General features: G+C 36.3%; 1 protein-coding gene and 1 long non-coding RNA gene across 3 annotated transcripts in view; both read right to left on the reverse strand.

Annotated features, from left to right (window-relative positions):
• Positions 1 to 9: 9 nt before the first annotated feature.
• LOC111051812 (zinc finger protein 436) overlaps positions 10 to 21,301 on the reverse strand; it is a 40,521-nt gene continuing 19,229 nt past the window's right edge. The window contains exons 5-10 of one of the 2 annotated variants that reach the window (XM_022338374.2): positions 18,443 to 18,752; positions 7,948 to 8,204; positions 4,729 to 4,968; positions 2,912 to 3,055; positions 1,670 to 1,801; positions 10 to 989 (exon numbers count right to left, since the gene is read on the reverse strand). In XM_022338374.2, the coding sequence (XP_022194066.1) occupies positions 2,993 to 3,055; positions 4,729 to 4,968; positions 7,948 to 8,204; positions 18,443 to 18,752 (870 nt within the window). In that variant the 3' untranslated portion in view covers positions 10 to 989; positions 1,670 to 1,801; positions 2,912 to 2,992. The remainder of the gene's footprint in view (positions 990 to 1,669; positions 1,802 to 2,911; positions 3,056 to 4,728; positions 4,969 to 7,947; positions 8,205 to 18,442; positions 18,753 to 21,301) is intronic. The other variant, XM_022338373.2, reaches the window with a different exon arrangement.
• On the reverse strand, positions 15,464 to 17,402 carry LOC120352416. The gene is made up of 2 exons (XR_005571831.1): positions 17,315 to 17,402; positions 15,464 to 15,531 (listed from the first exon to the last, which is right to left on the reverse strand). It is a non-coding gene; the product is annotated as an uncharacterized LOC120352416 (long non-coding RNA).

Raw genomic sequence — 21,301 nt, forward strand, 5'->3', positions numbered from 1 at the left:
ACACCAATACAATATTATAATGTTTATTTATTATAATGGCATTCAGTGTAATCATAGAAATAAAAATTTGTAATAATCATCAACTCAATAGATAAGCAGAGAAGAGGAAGCATAAATTTGATCAAAATTCAACTCAGCGAATGAAAAAATACAAGAATTATAGACTAAAATGAAACAATAAATGAGTATGGAATACAGTACTATAATAAGATAGATCAATAGAATAAATATAATAATACCATTAAGGCAACGAATTACGAACATTAAAATAATTTTGAACGGTCACAAATAATACAAAATTACTAGCATAAAATTATTGGAAAATATTACAAGGAATTTACATCTAAAGAACGCAGTCTTAGTTTTGAAAGTAAGGAGATATTATCACATTATTTAAATTTGTTAATTTTTAATATAGGCTACTGATAAATAAAGAATGATGAATGTATGTTTTAATACCGGTACTATAAAGATAAAGCATTGTTAAAAATGGTTAGAAATAATATTAATCTCATCATCATCATCATCTTACCCTTATTACCCAAGCACAAACCTAGGGCTCATGTGGACATCATGTTGAAAATGCAAACAGGACTAAATAAAGAAGAAAATTTGCCACAATAATAGAGGAAAATATTAATTGCTACTAACGTTAGTCAAATCTTAATTCAACAACTAAAAATCTCAAGTTCAATCAGTTATTTCAAAGATAATAATTTATTATAAACAGAACAGCTTGTGTGAAAAATGATACAGGCATACAATGTAACTTACTACAATAGTAGATAATTAAAAACTAATATTTTCACTTGAATACCTCAAACATTGTCACAATAAGAACAATTTCGAAAACAAATAATGTTATAGTGCAAAAAATATACAACATTCATACAGAGATCATACATTTCTAGCAAATATTGGTGTTCAGAACCCCTTTAAAATTGTACATATGTGTAGGGTAACTAACTAGGCGGTTGACAGAAGATATTCTGAAATAAAAAAAACAGATTGAATAGATTAAACTAGGATTTCAATAAAAATCTCAAACCTCATCATTTTAATCTATCTATTTCAAATCAAATTTATTTGTGAAAAATTTCAAATTACAAACAGTTAAACTACAATTTTGGAATAGAAAACAACATACATATAATAGCTATTTATATATTAAGAGCGTAAAGCGACTTTAATGCTTGAGCAAAAGAGTTATAGCGCGAAATATCATATTATAATTCGATATCAAAGTAGTTCAATCAATCGTTCAATAATTTATTGACTCAATAATATTAAGTTGATGAAAATTGCAAAATAGTGAAACTATGTACATATAGTACATAACCTATTTTTTGGACATTTTATTAGTTTATCAAAATTTGGGAATGAAATAGATTTGGGCCAAGCCTGTTGTTCCTTCCTAATCATATCTATATGATTTGTAATTCTGTCCACGAATAAATAAATAAATAAATATAGAGAGTGTTTACGAACTGCCTACCAATAGTGTGGGACATAATCCATCAAAGGCCCTAGAGTAGTGTAGGCAGTTCGTAAACACCATGTTCATATTGATTCAATAGGTAGCACTCAACAGAAAACACTTTACAGTTTTATAATACTAATTAAAACAGGAAGCACGTAACAGATAGAAGAGAAACACCTTGAAACTCACATTATTTACCGGTAATTTTCGGTGGCTTCGCCAACCTTCCTCAACCACCGAGTACTCGAGTAGTGCTCTTTTGTTGTTCAGTTCGAATTCCAACGGTCAAGATCACAGAGTATGTAGTACAGACGAATGGAGCTAAAAGGATTACAGATTGATTACAGCCATTATGGATTATAAGCGTGAGATTTTTAATTTGGGTGTGTTATGGATAAGGAAAGGCTCCACCCCTTAAAAATGTATATTATTTTAATTGAAAACTTGGTATAGAGTTGATAGCTATGGTACTATTGCTGTCTGTTGAGACCAGTGATGGAAGTAACTCCAAGCACCCAAATAAAGGCCAATTCTTTTGTTTTGACATCTATGGAGGGGGCTGTGGGAGGGAGGGTGGCAAGAACCTTGACTTTGAAGCATTGGTCAAAGTTCTTGTTGTGCTCAGAGCCATGGGGAGGGATGGCTAGGGAAGTATTATTTTTAAAGAAAGCTCTGTGGTTGTTGATTTGGTGATTTAGGGCAATGGTGGTTTCACCTATGTAGAAGGCAGGACAGAAGTTGCAGGAAAGAGGGAGATGCAATTTTGGAGAAGCAATTACTGGATTGATGGATTTGATGAGTGTAGTTGGTGATAGGACTGGTAAAGGAAACAGAGGGATCAGTGATAGGACAGGTTTTACAGCAGGTGCTTGTGCAGGATAGGGTATCAGGTGGAGTTGGGGTTTCATCAGAGGTGAGTGATTGGTTTTTACTGAAAATTTTCTTGAGGTTGGGAGGCTGCTTATGAATGAGGATGGGAGGTTGCTGGAAAAGGTGTTTGGGGTAGAGGGATTGGAGGAGACAACATGAGATAGATCTTTAAGGACAGGTTTGAGGTTTTCGATTCCAGGGAAGTAGGTGGTACAAAGCTTTGGAGTTTGAGGGATTTGGATACGGTTTTGATGTTTTTACAACGACATGTAGTCAATTAATTGAGTAAATAAGCAATTTTGTCAGACTGTTGAAAATGGACGCATGCCATTCTAAAGTCATTAAGTGTATAAAATTGCTTATTTACTTGAATGATTGATTGCACGTCGTTGTAAAAAACATCAAATCCGTGTGTTAATACATCGCAGCTTCGAATGGATCAAGAAACCATCATCAGAAAATTGGAATTAAATTCGTGGAAGTGAAATTAAATACAACACATCTCTTGGAGAATATGTTACTATTATAAAAATTTGGGAGAAGGCAATTATAAATACTTACTGATAATTAAGAAACCAGGTGATTTTATAGCATAATGATTGCAGTTGGAGTGTTTTTTGGTTATCGACGTCTCAGTTGCCGTCAGCTCTCATTTCTCACAGTGGCTGATTCCGAGCTATGCTCCATCCGATTCAAGGCAACTACCTGCAAAACAACATACCCTATTTTTATTAAGGATACCAGTAACAATTAAATTAACTCGTAAAAAAGTAAAAAAATCCCTACTGGATTACTGGATCCCTACTTATAGCAAGTTACAAGAAAATACAGAGCACAGAACACGTATTAGCATTCATGTTGGCTTTAGATTACCAACGCCAGGATCAAACCAATACCCACGACATTCACGTCATCTTACAAAGTTGATTCTTCATAAAAATGTTTTTTCTGTATAGATGAGGCGATAGAACTATTCAATGGCCTCACAATTGAATTTCATGGAAGAATATCAAAGATAAGATGTTGAAGACTGTTCAAGTACTCTCCTTAATCCGAGTTTTGAGTGAACGAATGAATCAATCAATAAATGAGTTGAATCAAATTCATTCTATCTGAATAAGTCTTAATATGCTATAAAATTGCAGAAAGTACTGTATTATCACTCTTCTTTTAAAGGCTACTGATTATCGAAAAATGATCGAGTACCCTTTATTTTATTGCAAAACTTCTAGTTTCAACTCTTGTCATGTTGAATAATGTCAAAAAAATGTTTTAAAATGGCTTTTGAAGAGTTGAAACTACTAGTTTTGCAGTGAAATGAAGGGTAGTTGATGATTTTTATTGTGTTTTAGTACTATGTACTAGTTTCAACTCTTCAAGAGCCATTTGGAAATTGTAAATACAATTACAGGCCTTATAAATTTGATACGAATAGAACACAGGCTTGGCCCAAAACTATTCTTTTGATGTTGTTTTGTATGATGAAACAATGTATAATAACATGGTTGTAGTATAGACACTATTCTTTTCCCGGATGTTAATAAAGAATAAAATGTGCCATAAAATATTATGATCGAAGAATTGCAATAATTGTATACAATTAATACACCCAGTACACTCCAAACCATCAAGAACTGTTTAGACATGCTCAGTTCTATGGCTGCAAGGCTGTGAAAAGGTTAAAATAATTTCTACTGGTGATATGTTTCAAAGTTTTTCGATTTGTATACTATCAAGCAATCTAAATAAAAAGGTTTTCTCAAACTCAGGCTTGGCACAAAACTATAAGAATTTAATTTTAGAAAACTCAAGATAATAATTTTTCCTAATCATTACTTTTTGAGATATGAGAGCCTAAAGTTTAGATTTTCGGGGCAGATCATTTCAAATTTGGTAAGAGATAAATCCATGAAATTCAGAGGAAAAATTCCTCAGGGTAATGTTGATTTAATAAAACAAAAATTTCTTGTAAACATAAATTTTTGAAAAAAAAATATTCCATTTAGAAAAAATGACTAATAATAACTTTTAGTTGAGTTATTTTTGGTAATTTTTTGTTAGTGGGATAACTTTCTCAAGAATAGATATAAGTTATCAAGGAAATTTTGTCTTATTCTATCAACAATACCATGAAGAATTTATCCTCAAAATTTCATTGATTTATCTCTTACCAAATTTGAAATGATCTGTCCCAAAAATTTAAACTTTAGACGCTCATATCTCAAAAAGTAATAATCGGAAAACAATTTCTTGTGATTTTTTTCATGTTTATAGCTTGATAGTATACAGATCTTACTTTGAAAACTATCACCAGTAAAAATATTTTTTTAGCCTTTTGCACAGCCTTAATAAACGAATGAATGAAGAAATGCACTGACAGGCTGTTCGCTGGCTGCGTGCGCTTGCATCGAATGCCTGGCCAACTCGAGCCGCGTCTTGAACGAGTCGGTGCATTGCTTGCACTTGTAGAGCTGCAGCTGCGTCAGCGCCAACACTGACTCGTGCTCTGGATGCGCACTGCGCATGTGCCGAAGCAGCTTGTCCGACCACTTGAAACGTGTGGCGCACAACTCGCACGAGTACGGCCGCTCGCTCGAGTGCGTGCGCATGTGACGAACCTGCAACACCACACCACAAATCAATCAAAATACCAACCTGTGCCAGTGGCGGCTCTTCAGGGGCAGCAAGTACAGCCGGGCGTACCAAGTTTTTAAAAATAAAAATATCAATACAAATATCAATACTATTTGAAGAAGGAAAATAGTGCAATACGAATTCAAATATTGGTTTACTCAATAAAACATCCTTATATATTTATTTAAGATCTTAGAATGTAGTGTAACTTCAGTGAAAAAATATAATACAATATTGCTAGTACATTACTGCTTGCTAGCAACACTGCGAATGCATTTTGGTGGCAGCACTGTTCAAAAGATGACTATTGCTGCCAGGTACAGCCCAATGTCAATTCCGACTAGCTGGCAGCACCTATGGCTTGGTTGCCATGACAACGGCTTGCTCGCTCCATAGCTTCAGTGTGACAAGAAATGATGACTCATAGCCCAGGTACTGCCCACTTATCGTAGGTTGCCTCTTGGCTGCCCTGGGTCTATCCTCATTATTATAGGTATTCGCTTTGGTCGGTCATCTTAGTACACGTAGAGGACGTTCTCTTTTCATAGCTGTCCTATTTTCTCCTGTTTAGGTAATGTTAGATTGTTGGTGGCGACACGCGTGGTGACTGATGCTGTTGTGTTCTTATAGTTATGAGTGTGAATATTGTATAACGTGAAACATGGAGCCTGAAAAAGATTTAGTTTGCTTGTTAATTGAAACACCGTTTTCTAAGTGGAAAGAAAAGGACAGAAAAGATTTGTTAGCTCTTAAAAAGCCTCAACCAATTCTTCATACTCAAAAATTGGACGATGGAAGTGGTGCTGACCGAAGAAACTTCCAGCAATCATGGTATAATACGAGTAACTCATGGTTATGTGGGAGCTATTATTTAGACAATTTTGTTTCCGAATCAACAGACCACAAGTTTATATTATTTTTCTGTTATACGAGTATGATATAATATATATGAATTGGTTCAGCCATCCGCGAGGGGGGTTATCTAATAACGGGGGGTGGGGTCAATTTGTTACTCAATATTGGGCTGTACCTACTTTTTCACCCTAGAGCCGCCACTGACCTGTGCGTATAAACAGGATCTCTATAGGAGGTCGTTGTATTAGTTTCGAATAGGGGGGTTAGCAAGGAGAATATGAAGTATAATACCAAATATACAGGCCTCAGAAGTGAAATGCGTTTGATATATGTGCTGTTTCATTGAGTTGTGATTTTTAGTTGATTTTCTGAGAATTATGATTGCATTCCACAAATGGAAATTAATGAGAAATTGCAGTTATTAAAATGCTAATTAATAAAAAAATATTATTAAACGAAAATCTTAATTAAATGATGTAAATCACCCCGAAGTTATAATTTTTGAATAGTAGCTCTCATTGAATTTTCATTTAGCTGTTAACCCTGTTGTCAATATTTGCAGTAGCAGTAGTCTTCGGTGTGATTTACAGCATTTAATTGGGATTTTCGCTCATTAATAATTATTTATTAGATTCCGTTTTATTGCTTTTTTATGAGCTTATTCAACATTATCAATTGTTTGTAATTTTGAATGCGGCGCTCCATGTAGCCCTGATTGGGCACGCAGTGTGGATGGCAGGCAACACCAACGCAGCCAAGCTCACCTGGCTGAGCCAGCGACTGGACCAATATGTGGACTAGGCATTTTTTTTTTCTGTAAGTTGACCACGAATACTTGTTAGAGTGATCAACTTAGTTCCTACTTTTTTTAAATTGTAATTTGCTATGTTTTTTGTAAAAAGGAATCAATAAATTTCATTTCATTATAAATAATGCCATGTCCAACGAGTCGGAGAAGAGTAAGAATAAATCAAAATCAAATTTATTTACCCTCAAAATAATACACAAAAACTTGGAATAGTAGAATAATACATCATTTCAAAGAGAATTCAATGCTCTACAAACCTACAATAAGCATAAGTTTTTATGATGCATTGTTGGAGAGCTATAAGCCCTGAAATAGCAAAACATTCGATAAAAACATGTTATTATAACAATTACACACCTTCAAGAGCGAATATATCGGGAACTGTTGAGAATATCATAAAATTCCACTGAATAAAAAGTGGAGAAAATTTATCAAGCTTCATTTTTGAATAGTTAGTTATGTCGGATGAACGCATTGTTCTCAAGATATGAGCGTGGATGCAAAACGATGAAAAATGCAACTTTTAAAACCACCTTCATCCCCTTAGCACATGAGTTGGGAATGAGGACTTTTGATATATTCTCCTCCTAACTAGTCTTAACAAAGCTGCAAAGTCAAAAATTTTGTTTAAAACATTCCCTTCTAATTCCTTTGTCAATTGATCTATTGTTGCAAAAATGGAGGTTTCACACTCAACACTAAAGCTGCTACAAAAGGTATAGGAAAATTTGTAAAAGTGTGAAATTATAGCCTACATCAAATTAAAGAGAATTTAATGCTCTATAAGCTCATAACCAACATGCCATCGATTTCCCGTCGATTTTTGAAAAGTTAAAAGAGCAAAAATAGAAACAAATTGTTGGCAAACGTGTTTTTTTTTTAAATGTCACACCTTCCAGAGCGGATTACTCGAAAACTAGAGGAGATATAAAAAACGTTGTAGAATGAATATTGTAGGAAATTATGTAAGCTTTAATTTTTATATGACAGTCAAGTCCTTAAGATACATAGTTTTTGAGTTCTTTGCTAGAAACCAAAAAAAAGTACCATTGAACCACCCCCACCCCCTTAGCACAATGGGTAGGGGTGGGGACTTTTGATATGTTTACCTCCTAACTACCCTTAACAGAACTGTGGAGTCAAAAATTGTCTTCCAAACATTTTCCTCTATATCCTTTTTTGAGCATTCATTGCCTGGACTATACTGGTTTGTGTGCTGGCAACGAGTAACAAAACAGTTAAAACATTATAATCGTGAATCGTACAGTACTGTCTAGATTTATCGCTTCAGTTTGCTCACCAACTTGTCGCGGCGACTAAATGAGTAGAGACACACATGACAGGAGTAGGGTCGCTCGCCGGTGTGGGTGCTGGTGTGGCGGGCGAGGTCGGCCTTGGAGGCGAATGCGTTCTTGCAGGTGGAGCAGCGGTGCGGCCGGAAGCCACTGTGCAGCGCCAGCATGTGCTTCATCAGGTTCGAGCGACGGCCGAATGTCTTCTGGCAAATGCGGCACCTGTGCTCGCTCGAGTCGGCCGACGACGGGTCCGGAGGTGCTGCTGCAAACCACACCACTAAATAAATAAATACGTTCTACACATGGAAATAAATTAGAAAATGCATTTCAGTAGCAAAAGTCCTCGGGGTGATTTACAGAATTTAATTAGGATTTTCTTTCAATAATAATTATTAAATAAGTTTTATTTCCATTAAAATACAAACAAGCAATAAAATGTACATAGTATTCAAAATAAAAAATATAATTTACTACAAATTTATATAAGTTTTTTTTCGGAAATTAAATTACTCAACCATGGGGAAACCTATGTACTATATCAGGTGTAGTAGTAATACATTTCGATTAGGAGTGCAAATACATTGGGTAAGTGAGCTCAAATATTGTTCGAAATTATGTTTTCCAAAATATCTAAACTCATTCACAGGAAATGTTTAATCACATTCGAACTTCTATTCTGTAACTTATAATACAGTATAGTATTATTTTCTGGAGAAAGGCCAATAAAACAAATATTAATTTGAGATCCAGGTAGGTAGAAGATGAGATGACTAACACCATCAATACAACAGAATTTAATTTAATTTACAAACATAACTTTGAAAGTATATATAGTGACAAGCTTTACCGGTACCGTATACCGGTACTGTAATAGCTGAAATAAGAATATTGTTTGTATTTATTCAGAGAATATGTTTACTCACATTCGAACTTCTATATTGTAGACTCAAAAAATATCATTCAAAAAGATATTATTTCATTCACCCATAGCACTCTGGGTTAATTAAGCAACATTTAAAAATTTTGAAATCTGGTCAGGGATGAGAGTTGAAGAAGTGGTCCCATAATGGTCATGCTCGAAAGAGCTTGCAAATGAGTAATGTTAGTTAATGTTTGGCCTATATAGTAATACTGTATAGGCCTATAGTAAAAATGAGAGGTTCTCTATGTTTTTTATACATAATGGATAAGAATAAACCAAAAAGTCTTTTCTTTGGTTATGAACGGGTTAACAAGCCTCCAGAAAACAATAAAAATGTAAATCAAATATTAATTTATTGACCGAGCGAAGTGAGGTCTAAGATTCAAGTCGACGATTTTTCATTGCTCTTTATGTTTATATGTTTATTGACCGAACGCAGTGAGGTATGAGTTAAATTAGTTTTAACTCGGATTTTCTTTTGTCTGTATGTATGTAACGCTTTTTTGGCCAAACGCGTTGATAGGGTTTTATGATATTTGGCAGGAATATTCCTTTTTTAACTGCGCGACAATTTTTTGAAATTTTGAATTTTAAGGATAATATGAAAGGAAAAGAAGTTTCCTCCATACTCCGATATCACTATATAATATTATAATCATCTACTCTGAAGATAGGATTAATCAGACTATAGAACTATTCATAATCAATCAGCTGACAATTCATTGCATGCATTACACAGATGTCTGGAGAAACCGGTGAAGAGGTGACACCAGATACTTGTGGATGAGAAAACTGTACCAACATTTTGAGTTATTAAATGGAATTTATTATATCTTAAGTAAGTAGTTTTCAGTTCCCATAAAGATAGTAAATTTATTCTTGTTCATTGGCAACTTAGTCAGCATTTCTAAAATCGTTATAATTATGATCAGCATCTTATTAAAGTCCTTGGTTCCCACGATCCCACTTGGAATTATATATTCTCACGACAGATTTAGACGCCAGAAGTATGCTGAGTCAATCCCATAATTCTGAACTTGCAAAAGGGAAATAACTTTTCTCTCCTAGTTTCCTTCTTGCTTGAACGTATCACCTTCCTTATTTACTGAGGAGAAAGAGAGTGGGCGAAGAGAAATTCACCGGCGATCGGGTAAATATTTTAAGTCATGATGGTAAAACTGATCAGTCTGGACGCCTCTGAAAACTAGGAGAGCGATCATGCTAATCCCAGCTGTCATAGTGTTAACTGTTTCTTGAGATTTTCTTTCAATTTCCAGTAATGTTTTCGTTTGGGGGAACATTCTCATTCTCTCCAGGAGAATTTAATTGATTGTCCAAGTAAATCGGACATCTTTTGAAGTAATGTAATTGTAATTTAGAAGTAAAGTCCCTCTTTTAGAGAATACAGTAATAATGGGATAGCTTGAGTTAATAAATGACGGTTGATTCCCTCTATACTTCGGATCTTCAATACCCCTTTTGGGTGAGTATTTTTATTATTGTCATTGAATATAATTTATCATTTGTAATTTGAAAGTGTTCGACTTATGTATGTTAATAATATTATTTCCTCATAGGAAACGGTGAATTGTATTTATTTGATGATCTACCTAGATCATCAATTGAATACAATCCTATTAGATATTGGTAATTATTATGTTTCTAATTCTGTTGTAAATTTGTCATCAGGTTTCTGTTTCGGGCCGAGAATTTCCATTGTAAAAGGGCCGGCGACTTCTTCCAACCATGGATGGAATCGTACGACATTGAACGCTGATGAGGAGAGAACAAGACTAACTCCCTTTTGGATCTGTCGCCGCGACGCCTGAACATTCCTGGAAGACGACCAATCATCTTCACCCTTCATCCATCTCCGCCAGGGACTCCGGACATCGCGACGACAACTACAAGATGAGTACTTGATCTTTCCCCATCGGAATTCAATGGGTCCCTTAAATGTTGGTCTCTTAAAGACGTAAATGTAGTTAAATTTGGTCTCTTAAAGACGTAAATGTAGTTAAATTTGGTCTCTTAAGACAAAGATAATCTTTAATTGAAAAAAGTATTTATTGTAAAGTGTTGTTTGAATTTAAATATTTAATATAGAGGCAATCAATCGTCAAATGATTTTTATTTCGGATTCCTCACCACTAGAATAGCACTAGAAAATTTCACTAACCCCTCCACCATCGGGGTCTCGCACGATTTCCAAACTTAATTATAGTTGTCTGAGAATTTAGGTTCTCAAAAGACACTATAAAACAGCTTGAGGTCCACTGTTCACAGAACTACTAGTATGTCTATATGTTTATATGTTCCGCATTTACTGCGAAACGCGGCAATAGATTTCCATGAAATTTGACAGGTATGTTCCTTTTTGAATTTTGCGTCGACGTATATATCATAAGGTTTTTTGAAATTTTGCATTTCAAGGATAATACAAAAGGAAAAGGAGTCTCCTTCGAAAACCAATATTACCCGTAAAAATCAGACTATAGAATTATTCATCATAAATCAGCTGTCGAGTGCAATGACGCATGCAATTTGATATCTAAATGTAACTTACTAAAAAATCAGCTGTCGTGTAGACTATAAATTGCATGCAATAATATTAATAACTGAGAGCAACATAGTCTATTTTCTCAACTCGGGCTGACCTGTTGCCAGAATGTCTTGAAGGAGATTAGCTTTTGATGTTAGCATTTTTGATACACCAACCCCAACAGCCACTAGCCTTTTTCATACCAATATCTCGCCGCCACGACATACAGACAGGATTTACTCTGATAGTAAAAGAGGAGGCTGTGGTTTATAACTGCGCGAGGTCTACTATTCACAGAACTACTAGTATGATTAAAAGTGATTTGATTTATGGAGATATCCTCTCCATTAAAATTTGTTTATGTCACATGAAATGTTATATTTTTTGTTGATTATTTACTTCAGACCTTTTCGGAAGTATATATAATTATATATATTAGGATTTTACGGTGAATCACCGCCTTCCTTCTTTTAGTCGGATTTTCCATGTTTGTCGGTCATTCCACTCCACATCTGTGAGATTTCTAGCCTCCATGGCGTCGTCCACCTCGTCTCGCCAAGATCGCCTTGGCCTTCCTCGCTTCCATCTACCTAATGGGCTCCAATCCATCACAATTCCGATCCACTTACTTGCACTAGCCCTACTCGCGTGCCCATACCATACCAGTCTCTTGTCCTCAACGAACTTCATTATATCCGATTGAACTTTCATTCTGTTCCTAATCTCTTCATTCCGTACTCTATCCAACGAGTATATAATACGTGTATATAATGCCATTTCGGAAGTAAATAAGGAAATTTCAATTTAAAACAACCAAGTTTTTTCATCACTACAACTGTGGAATGTATAGGAAGACCAAAAAGTTATTTCCAAGGAAATCATTATTTTTTGAGGAAGGTCAATAAGGCTGGCCCAACAGTAGGACATGCATGATAAACATGCCGTCATACATTGCTGTGTAATCACAACAAAAGGCTTCGAGCAAAATTTTTCGAGGTTAGGTTTTGTATCACCGATTTTTGATTATTCATTTTTCCTTTGCTACTCTATTTTGAGGTAAAATTAATTTTCTATCTTCATAATTTGTAATTTTCCAGTATTTATTTATTGTTATTGGTCGTTTATTTTATGTTAGAAGCCTGCTTGAGACTAAACATACTATTAGCATGACCTATTCCACCCTCTAGGTTTCCTAATAATTGCGAAGTATTGCTACAACGCGGACTAGCTACAGTCGGATATGGGTCGGGGTCAGTAGCCGTACTGACAGGTGGAGTTACCGGACCTACACTTCTCCCTCTATCCTGATTCTTTACCCTCTGCTTCTTTCGCGAGATTTTTACTTTCAGGGGAAGAGTGTTTGCCCGTGCCGTTGCTGGCCGATTGGGCCCTCGGCCTTTGGAATACAGGGTGGGTGTTAAGGGAGATTAAGATAACCCTATACAAGGAGACGGATCTGACTATCAGATCCCTACCAATAATTCTATTTATAAAGGTAGTATGCAATCTGAACCAACTGCGAATTGACGGCGAGCAAGCTGTACCTGCAAGCCCGGGATGTGGTTTTTCTATGGGGTTTAAGGTGAGAGCTATGGGGTAAAGGTATGATGGAACTATGGAGTTACTAGTAGTATTCAAGGTATAATTAAATAGGGCACGGTATAGGGTGTAAGCTATAGAGAATAGGGTACAGGGTATGAGGTATACGGTATAGGGTATAGGGAACAGAGAATCAATAATAAGATTATTATTCTCTACAGCAAATAAATATCTGCTCAATAATCCGCAATCTGAGAATTGCGCTCTAGCTCTCAGCAAGCTGGACCTGCTAGCTAAATACAGTATATCAATTTCAATTGTGTGGTAATTATAGTTTAGAGGATAAGGTTTCGGGTGTCGGATTTCTGAATCGCGAGCCTGCAGCTGCGAAAGGATTTTCAGCAATTCTGAAACTGCTAAACAGGATTTCCGCGCTAATCTGATGACTGCGCGCCGGTTATTAAGGGCCAATCTGTGACTGCCCTTAAGGGTATGGGAATCACTCTCAATCGTCCGAAACGCTTTTAAATTAATAGTCAGTATGTCGACTATTATGAGAGGATAGAAAAGATTTTTCACAGACACAGTCTGTAGAATAATATCGGGAAGACAACAGTCTGTCGTTGTCAGGGTAGGAAAGGATTTTTCCAGGATTTTCCACAAGGAAAATATCGAGTCAGAGACTCCTAATTCAGGAAAAGATTTCAATAGACTTTCCAAGTAATTGCCAGTCTAAGGACTACCACAAGATCGATCTCTAATTTGCAACTGAGATCACGGGAAAATTCGTGAATTTTCCACAGGGAAAACCAGCAAATAATATTTGCTATTAAAGAAGACAGGTTTCTAAGAATTTTAGAAAGGATTCGCGGGTCTGAAAACCCGCGACTAGGACGATCTCGAATCTGGAACTGAGATCAGGAAGGATTTTAATACAGGAAGAATTAAGAGAAAGAAAGAGAAAGGATGCCGCAGTCTAGAAACTTCGGCGAGGAAGTCCTCAAGCTGTACCTGAGAGCTAGAAGGATTTTAGAATAGAGAAAGTGAAGAGAAAGAAAGAGAAAGGACGTCGCAGTCTACCAACTTCGACAAGGACGAACTCAAGCTGTACCTGAGTTCTCTAGGAAATGATTGGAATTTTCCTACTTGGAATTACAGCAAGTCAGAAACTGCTAAGCGAAGTTAAAATACTGGGCCACTCTATAGTATGAAAACTAAGCAAGGAAAATTTACCTTAAATGATAATAATCTCACTACAAGGATAAAAATTAATCGAGAAAACTTTTCTCCAAAGGAACAGGGATTTTCCCACGTGAATAAAAATTAATTGAGAAAAACTATTCTTAAAAAGGACAGGGATTTCCCTACAAGAATAAAAGCTCAATGGAGAAAAATTACTCTTTAAACTAAAGGCCACCTTACTACAGAGAAGGAAAAATATACGGACTACCAGTCCTGACATACAATTACCTGAAATGACGTGGATACTGATACGGAGAATAGCGAACCGATTCCCACTTCCCGTATTATAATTAAAAACGTCGTGAAGCGACAGAGTTGAGACTTATAAATTAAGCACTCAAAATAATCTGCTATAAGAGCCCAGCTAAATTTCCCACTCAACTATTTGTAGTCCAAACTTGAGATCCCTTATAGGTTTCAAAACCAAGGATAATTCGTTCACCCCCAGTGATACGAATTTAGGAAAAATAACCCACAAGAAAGAAAATCCCCCAGGAAGCTCTATCTTCAAATACAGTCGGCAATTCGCCATACAATATTCCATTCACTAAAATACAGAATAGAATATTAACCCACTAATACACCACTATTAGGAGCGCCGCTCGGAACGCAGCCGTACACGAACCCGTTCACCGAACAACTGCTTCTCACTCGTCTTCTTGGAGCTGCACCGGGTCGCTGAAAATTAGGAGGCCGGGGGAAAAGAGCTTCCTGACCAATGAGAGTCTGAAAAGACGATCACGCCACTGGTCATGTGACGGGGTTTTGACTCAGCTGCTCCTGATGCTAAGGGTGCAGCAAATGATGACAATGATAGTAATTGCTATACTAATTCAGGCCGGTAAACAATATTTCTATTCCAGAAATTACAAGAAGAATGATACCGACTCAACTCGGTAGCCGAGTGGTAAACAAGATCTGGAAATATCTGGTTAGATGAATCCGCTGCTGATGATTTAAAGGGGTTGACGGCGATGGTGATAATGCATATACAACTATAAGTCTAACAAAATATATCCGGCAGTCGATCCTATTCCAATTCTAAAATAGAATAAATTCGCTAAATTACGCTGGACGACGGCTCTCCATCCGTCACAAAAATTCACTTTGTGACAATACATGATAACATGCAGTAGCGGCTCGTGATCTTTTAGCTTGGGGGTCCAACCTCATGATCAATTGGGGAGAAAGGTCAAGTGTAAAGGTAATCAATAACAATTTCAAGGAATTATCCCCCAAAGATTAAGCATAACTTCTACAAATATAGATTTTTTGCCCTGTTCATATTTTTCTTGTTTGATTTTTACTTTGGGAGTTAATCTACCATCATGTTTTATTTTACACCTATCCTTAATATTAATAATGTTTGTCTTTAACAAATACTGAACCTTATTCATATTATTTCTTCATCAAAATGCTGTTACGGTACCTAACACAATCAATTATATTCACACTCTCACTAAAACAATGGACATACTAGAAATACTCACGAATACACGAAACACACTAGAAATTACTAGTCTATATTCTTCAACACGCAAAACAAATTTATATAACAAAAAATGCAGTGAAATCTATCACAACTGTATACAGTGTATACCCGAAACCGTACCGTATAACCTCAAAACTGTCACGCTTTCTACTTCTTGTTTACCGCTTTTTTACTGTTTACTGCCACCAAATTTGAATTTATTGGTTATGTTCAAGATGGCACTGCTACTGAATCCGTATCACGAGTACTCACGATTCATTCCGAGGTTTACCGAATGCTTCACTTGGCTCGGCTAGGTTCGGCTACTCTCCGATGAACTCGTGGAAACGTGTTTCAGACAGGATTGTGAACCAAATCCGTGCTAGCGAACCGATTCCCCTCCTCTGTTCCACTACCTCACCCAGCCCTGTTTTTGGGTTCACATCGGGGAATGAACACTGCTTTTCACCACCACCCGTCTAGTCATGCCATTCGGTGCTGTTTCAAGCAAGCCACTCCGGCACCGGCCGCAAAACATCGACACTGAGTTTACTTAGATGAACAATTTTGTGATGTAATTTCATGAGTATAAAATAAAAAAATAATTATATGAGTAGAATTCGTCATTCTATAGGGGTTGGTTCAATTCTAGGGATTCAATGAACCATTGAACACATAGGACGAGCCGCCACTGTGAACATGTATGTGTGTGTGCATTAATAAACTTGCATGTACATGCAATTACATTCACAAGTACATACCTTGCATGTAAATGCATGTTTATCATGCATGTCTTACCGTCATACTCTGCTACTGCAAACATAGAATTTGAGAAATTATAGAAGTCGATTGTTTCACTTTTTGAGTTTTCTTGCAATATACAAATTAGAAATTATTATTATATTTAATACTATATTATTTATTTAATATAATATTAAATTAAATATTATATACAATTAATTAATATTTATGAAATGAATTGATGAATGTCACTCACAGGCCGCCACATTCCTGCCGGGATGACACTTGATCATGTGTAGCTGCATATCGGCAACATTGCCGAAGCCCGTCAGGCACTGCTCACACGAATCAGTAGCAGCTGGCAGCCTGGCCTTGGCCGGCGCAACTTGTTGCTGGCTGGCAGCAAAGTGCCTCGCAACATGTTGCCGCTGCAGCGACTTGTCTGCAAACGGTTCGCCGCACAGCCGGCAGAAGTCGCGGCCTTCGGCGTGATCGCGCCAGTGTTCGCTCAGCTCGGCCATTGTCGCATACGAACGGAAGCAGTAGTCGCACGGGTAGGGCTGCGTCTGAAATTAAGCAATTTAGCATGTAACCGTCAATAAATTTATCAACAAAAATGTTCAAATTCATTATAGATTTCCATTTCATAAATCTACAAAAAAGTAGAAATATTTATTTATACATTGATATAGATACAATATCATTCTGAACTATGAATGATTGGGAAAGGAATTATAAGAAACTAGCCGTCAGGCTCGCTTCGCTCGCCATATCCGTCTAGCCAGGGGGCTCCGCCCCTGGACCCCTCGACTGGATCGTCCAAGAATGAGATCAGCAGGCTCGCTTCGCTCGCCTGCATTTTTATTTGAGCATTTTTACTTTGGGAGTTAATCTACCATCATGTTTATTTTACACCTATCCTTAATATTAATAATGTTTGTCTTTAACAAATACTGAACCTTATTCATATTATTTCTTCATCAAAATGCTGTTACGGTACCTAACACAATCAATTATATTCACACTCTCACTAAAACAATGGACATACTAGAAATACTCACGAATACACGAAACACACTAGAAATTACTAGTCTATATTCTTCAACACGCAAAACAAATTTATATAACAAAAAATGCAGTGAAATCTATCACAACTGTATACAGTGTATACCCGAAACCGTACCGTATAACCTCAAAACTGTCACGCTTTCTACTTCTTGTTTACCGATTTTTTACTGTTTACTGCCACCAAATTTGAATTTATTGGCTATGTTCAAGATGGCACTGCTACTGAATCCGTATCACGAGTACTCACGATTCATTCCGAGGTTTACCGAATGCTTCATTGCCTCGGCTAGGTTCGGATACTCTCTGATGAACTCGTGAAAACGTGTTTCAGACAGGATTGTGAACCAAATCCGTGCTAGCAAACAGATTCCCCTCCTCTGTTCCACTACTTCACCCAGCCCTGTTTTTGGGTTCACATCGGGGAATGAACACTGCTTTTCACCACCACCCGTCTAGTCATGCCATTCGGTGCTGTTTCAAGCAAGCCACTCCGGCACCGGCCGCAAAACATCGACACTGAATTTACTTAGATGAAAAATTTTGTGATGTAATTTCATGAGTATAAAATAAAAATATAATTATATGAGTAGAATTCATCATTCTATAGGAGTTGGTTCAATTCTGGGGGTTCAATGAACCATTGAACACATAGGACGAGCCGCCACTGTGAACATGTATGTGTGTGTGTGCATTGATAAACTTGCATGTACATGCAATTATTACATTCACAAGTACATACATTGCAAGTACATGCATGTTTATCATGCATGTCTTACGGTACTCTGCTACTGCAAACATAGAATTTGAGAAATTATAGAAGTCGATTGTTTCACTTTTTGAGTTTTCTTGCAATATACAAATTAGAATTATTATTATAGTTAATACTATATTATTTATTTAATATAATATTAAATTAAATATTGTATACAATAAATTAATTAATATTTATGAAATGAATTGATGAATGTCACTTACAGGCCGCCACATTCCTGCCGGGATGACACTTGATCATGTGTAGCTGCATATCGGCAACATTGCCGAAGCCCGTCAGGCACTGCTCACACGAATCAGTAGCAGCTGGCAGCCTGGCCTTGGCCGGCGCAACTTGTTGCTGGCTGGCAGCAAAGTGCCTCGCAACATGTTGCCGCTGCAGCGACTTGTCTGCAAACGGTTCGCCGCACAGCCGGCAGAAGTCGCGGCCTTCGGCGTGATCGCGCCAGTGTTCGCTCAGCTCGGCCATTGTCGCATACGAACGGAAGCAGTAGTCGCACGGGTAGGGCTGCGTCTGAAATTAAGCAATTTAGCATGTAACCGTCAATAAATTTATCAACAAAAATGTTCAAATTCATTATAGATTTCCATTTCATAAATCTACAAAAAAGTAGAAATATTTATTTATACATTGATATAGATACAATATCATTCTGAACTATGAATGATTGGGAAAGGAATTATTAGGAATAGTATACAAATCACGTGATCAGTTCTGTATGTTTTCATTTTGAAGCAACAAGTTTCTGTATACTACTTGTATTTGGAAGCAGCCGTTTTTTTTCTTTCTTAAGCCACTTACACACTCAACTATTTTTTGCCGTCCTTATGAACTCTACCAGATTGAATGGAACTTGACAAACACATGATCATATCATATGTTTGTCAAATTATTTCAATCCAATAGAATTTATAAGGACAGCAAAAAAATCGTATGTCAAAAAATCAATGTGTGTAGTAACTAGACTAACATTGCATATTATACTGTGTTTTTGTTTGTATATGTGATCAATTCCATATTTGACCGAGCGAAGTGAGGTCTAAGATTCAAGTAGACGGTTTGGCATTTTCCTTATGTTTAAATGTTTATATGTTGCGCATTTACGGCGAAACGCGGTAATAGATTTTCATGAAATTTGACATGTATGTTCCTTTTTTAATTGCGCGTCGACGTATATACAAGGTTTTTGGAAATTTTGCATTTCAAGGATAAAGGAAAAAGGAGCCTCCTTCATACGCCAATATTACATGAAAAAATCAGACTTTAGAATTATTCATCATAAATCAGCTGTCGAGAGGATTATAAATCGCATGCCATGACGCATGCAATTCAATATTTCAATGTAACTTGGTAGAAAATCAGCAGCTGTGTAGACTATAAATTGCATGCCTCATTGAATGCAACTTTTATGCACTATTAAATAATAGGATGCAAAGAACTTCTAACAGCTTGTCTGGGCGCCTAGATGTCTTCTGGTTTTCTCGCGCTAAATTCCGGAAAGCGTTATAATATTATAATTAAATCTTGTGTAAGCATGATCTGATCAAATAAATAGATGGTGTATCAGTGTGGATGTGCATATGGTTTGGGACGTCGTTCAGTAATAAATGTTATTTATCCTATTTATAGAATTTTTGTTCATTATTATTTTCTTTAATTTTTGGAATTTTGAATTCTCAATTTGTTTCATTTTTACTTTTTTCATAAGTATTTGAAATCATTGAATTTTTCATTTTTGAATTAGGTGGTATTTTTGTTGTTTGTATTATTTATTATTGCATAAGTACGTATTATTTTTATCGTTATTTTTCTTTTTTCATTTGTATCTGTAAAATTTTTATTGTTAAGGAGACATATTTGGGAAAACCCGTTGTCTCCATTGTGAATAAATAAATGAACTATTGATTGCGTGCAATAACGCATGCAATTAATAACTAAAATAACATAGTAATGTCTCTCGAACTTTCTCTGCTTTGAACTCGGGCTGTCCTGTTGCCAGTATGTCTTGAAGATTAGATTTTGATGTTAGCATTTTTGATACACCAACCCCAACAGCCATTAGCCGTTTTCACACCGATATCTCGCAGACACGACATACAGACAGGATTTACTCTGATGGACAATATCAGAGGAGGCTGCGGTTTATAACTGCGCGAGGTCTACTGTTCACAGAACTACTAGTTGTATTTCAAAGTTATCTATTGATCAAGTTATTAATATTTTTTTTGCTCATAATTCTCGTGATTTAATGTACTTTATGGATTAAAGATTTGTACTCTTAAGCTGCGTACACATATTCGCGCATCCAACCCGCACCGAGCACGCTCCTCCCTCGTACCGCCCTCGTTCCTCCTTCGTACCGCAGTAGCTCCGCCTCCGCTCGGCAGTCGCACCCATCATGAACGTTACGGAAGATGTTAGATCTTCTCGCGTTCCCCGGTCGAACCACTGTTGTTCCCCGGTCGATCATCAAACGCTCTGCTTGAGTGACGTTCGGTTGCGGAGCAGAGCGAAAGTCTGTACGCACCTTTATATACCGTAATTAGACGAGAACCATTCCTCGATGTAGTCGAATGAGGAGTGCACTCAACTACTTTTATTTTGTTATTGTTTGTAAAATTGTACAATGAAGTGAATAAGATGATTTTTGATTTTGGGGTTTCTTTGATTTTTATTTGAATCAGTGGAAGATAGATAGAAATAAATGCAATTAGGAAAACGCGAAATAAAACAGGATTGACAGATCAATTTATACTAGAAGCAGAAATCCTGTAGAACTTCTATATTTATATCAGGATATAATAAAGGTGATGCAGATATTAATGAAAAAAATTGATAAAATACATAATTATTAACAAGAATTAACAATACACCGGGATGATTTGAATGACAATGATTTACTATAGAAAGCGGTGGAAAAAGAAACTTGGCAAACCTGGAATCTCTTAGAGAGATCTATTTTGCCATTTTTCACTTATCACTGGCTTATGAAATAGTGTTCTGGGGTAGTTCATCTGACTCTGATTGAGGTTTTCAGGATTCAAAAAGGGGCCATCAGGGTA

The sequence above is a fragment of the Nilaparvata lugens genome, chromosome 7, assembly GCF_014356525.2.
Source record: "Nilaparvata lugens isolate BPH chromosome 7, ASM1435652v1, whole genome shotgun sequence".
Lineage (NCBI taxonomy): Eukaryota > Metazoa > Arthropoda > Insecta > Hemiptera > Delphacidae > Nilaparvata > Nilaparvata lugens.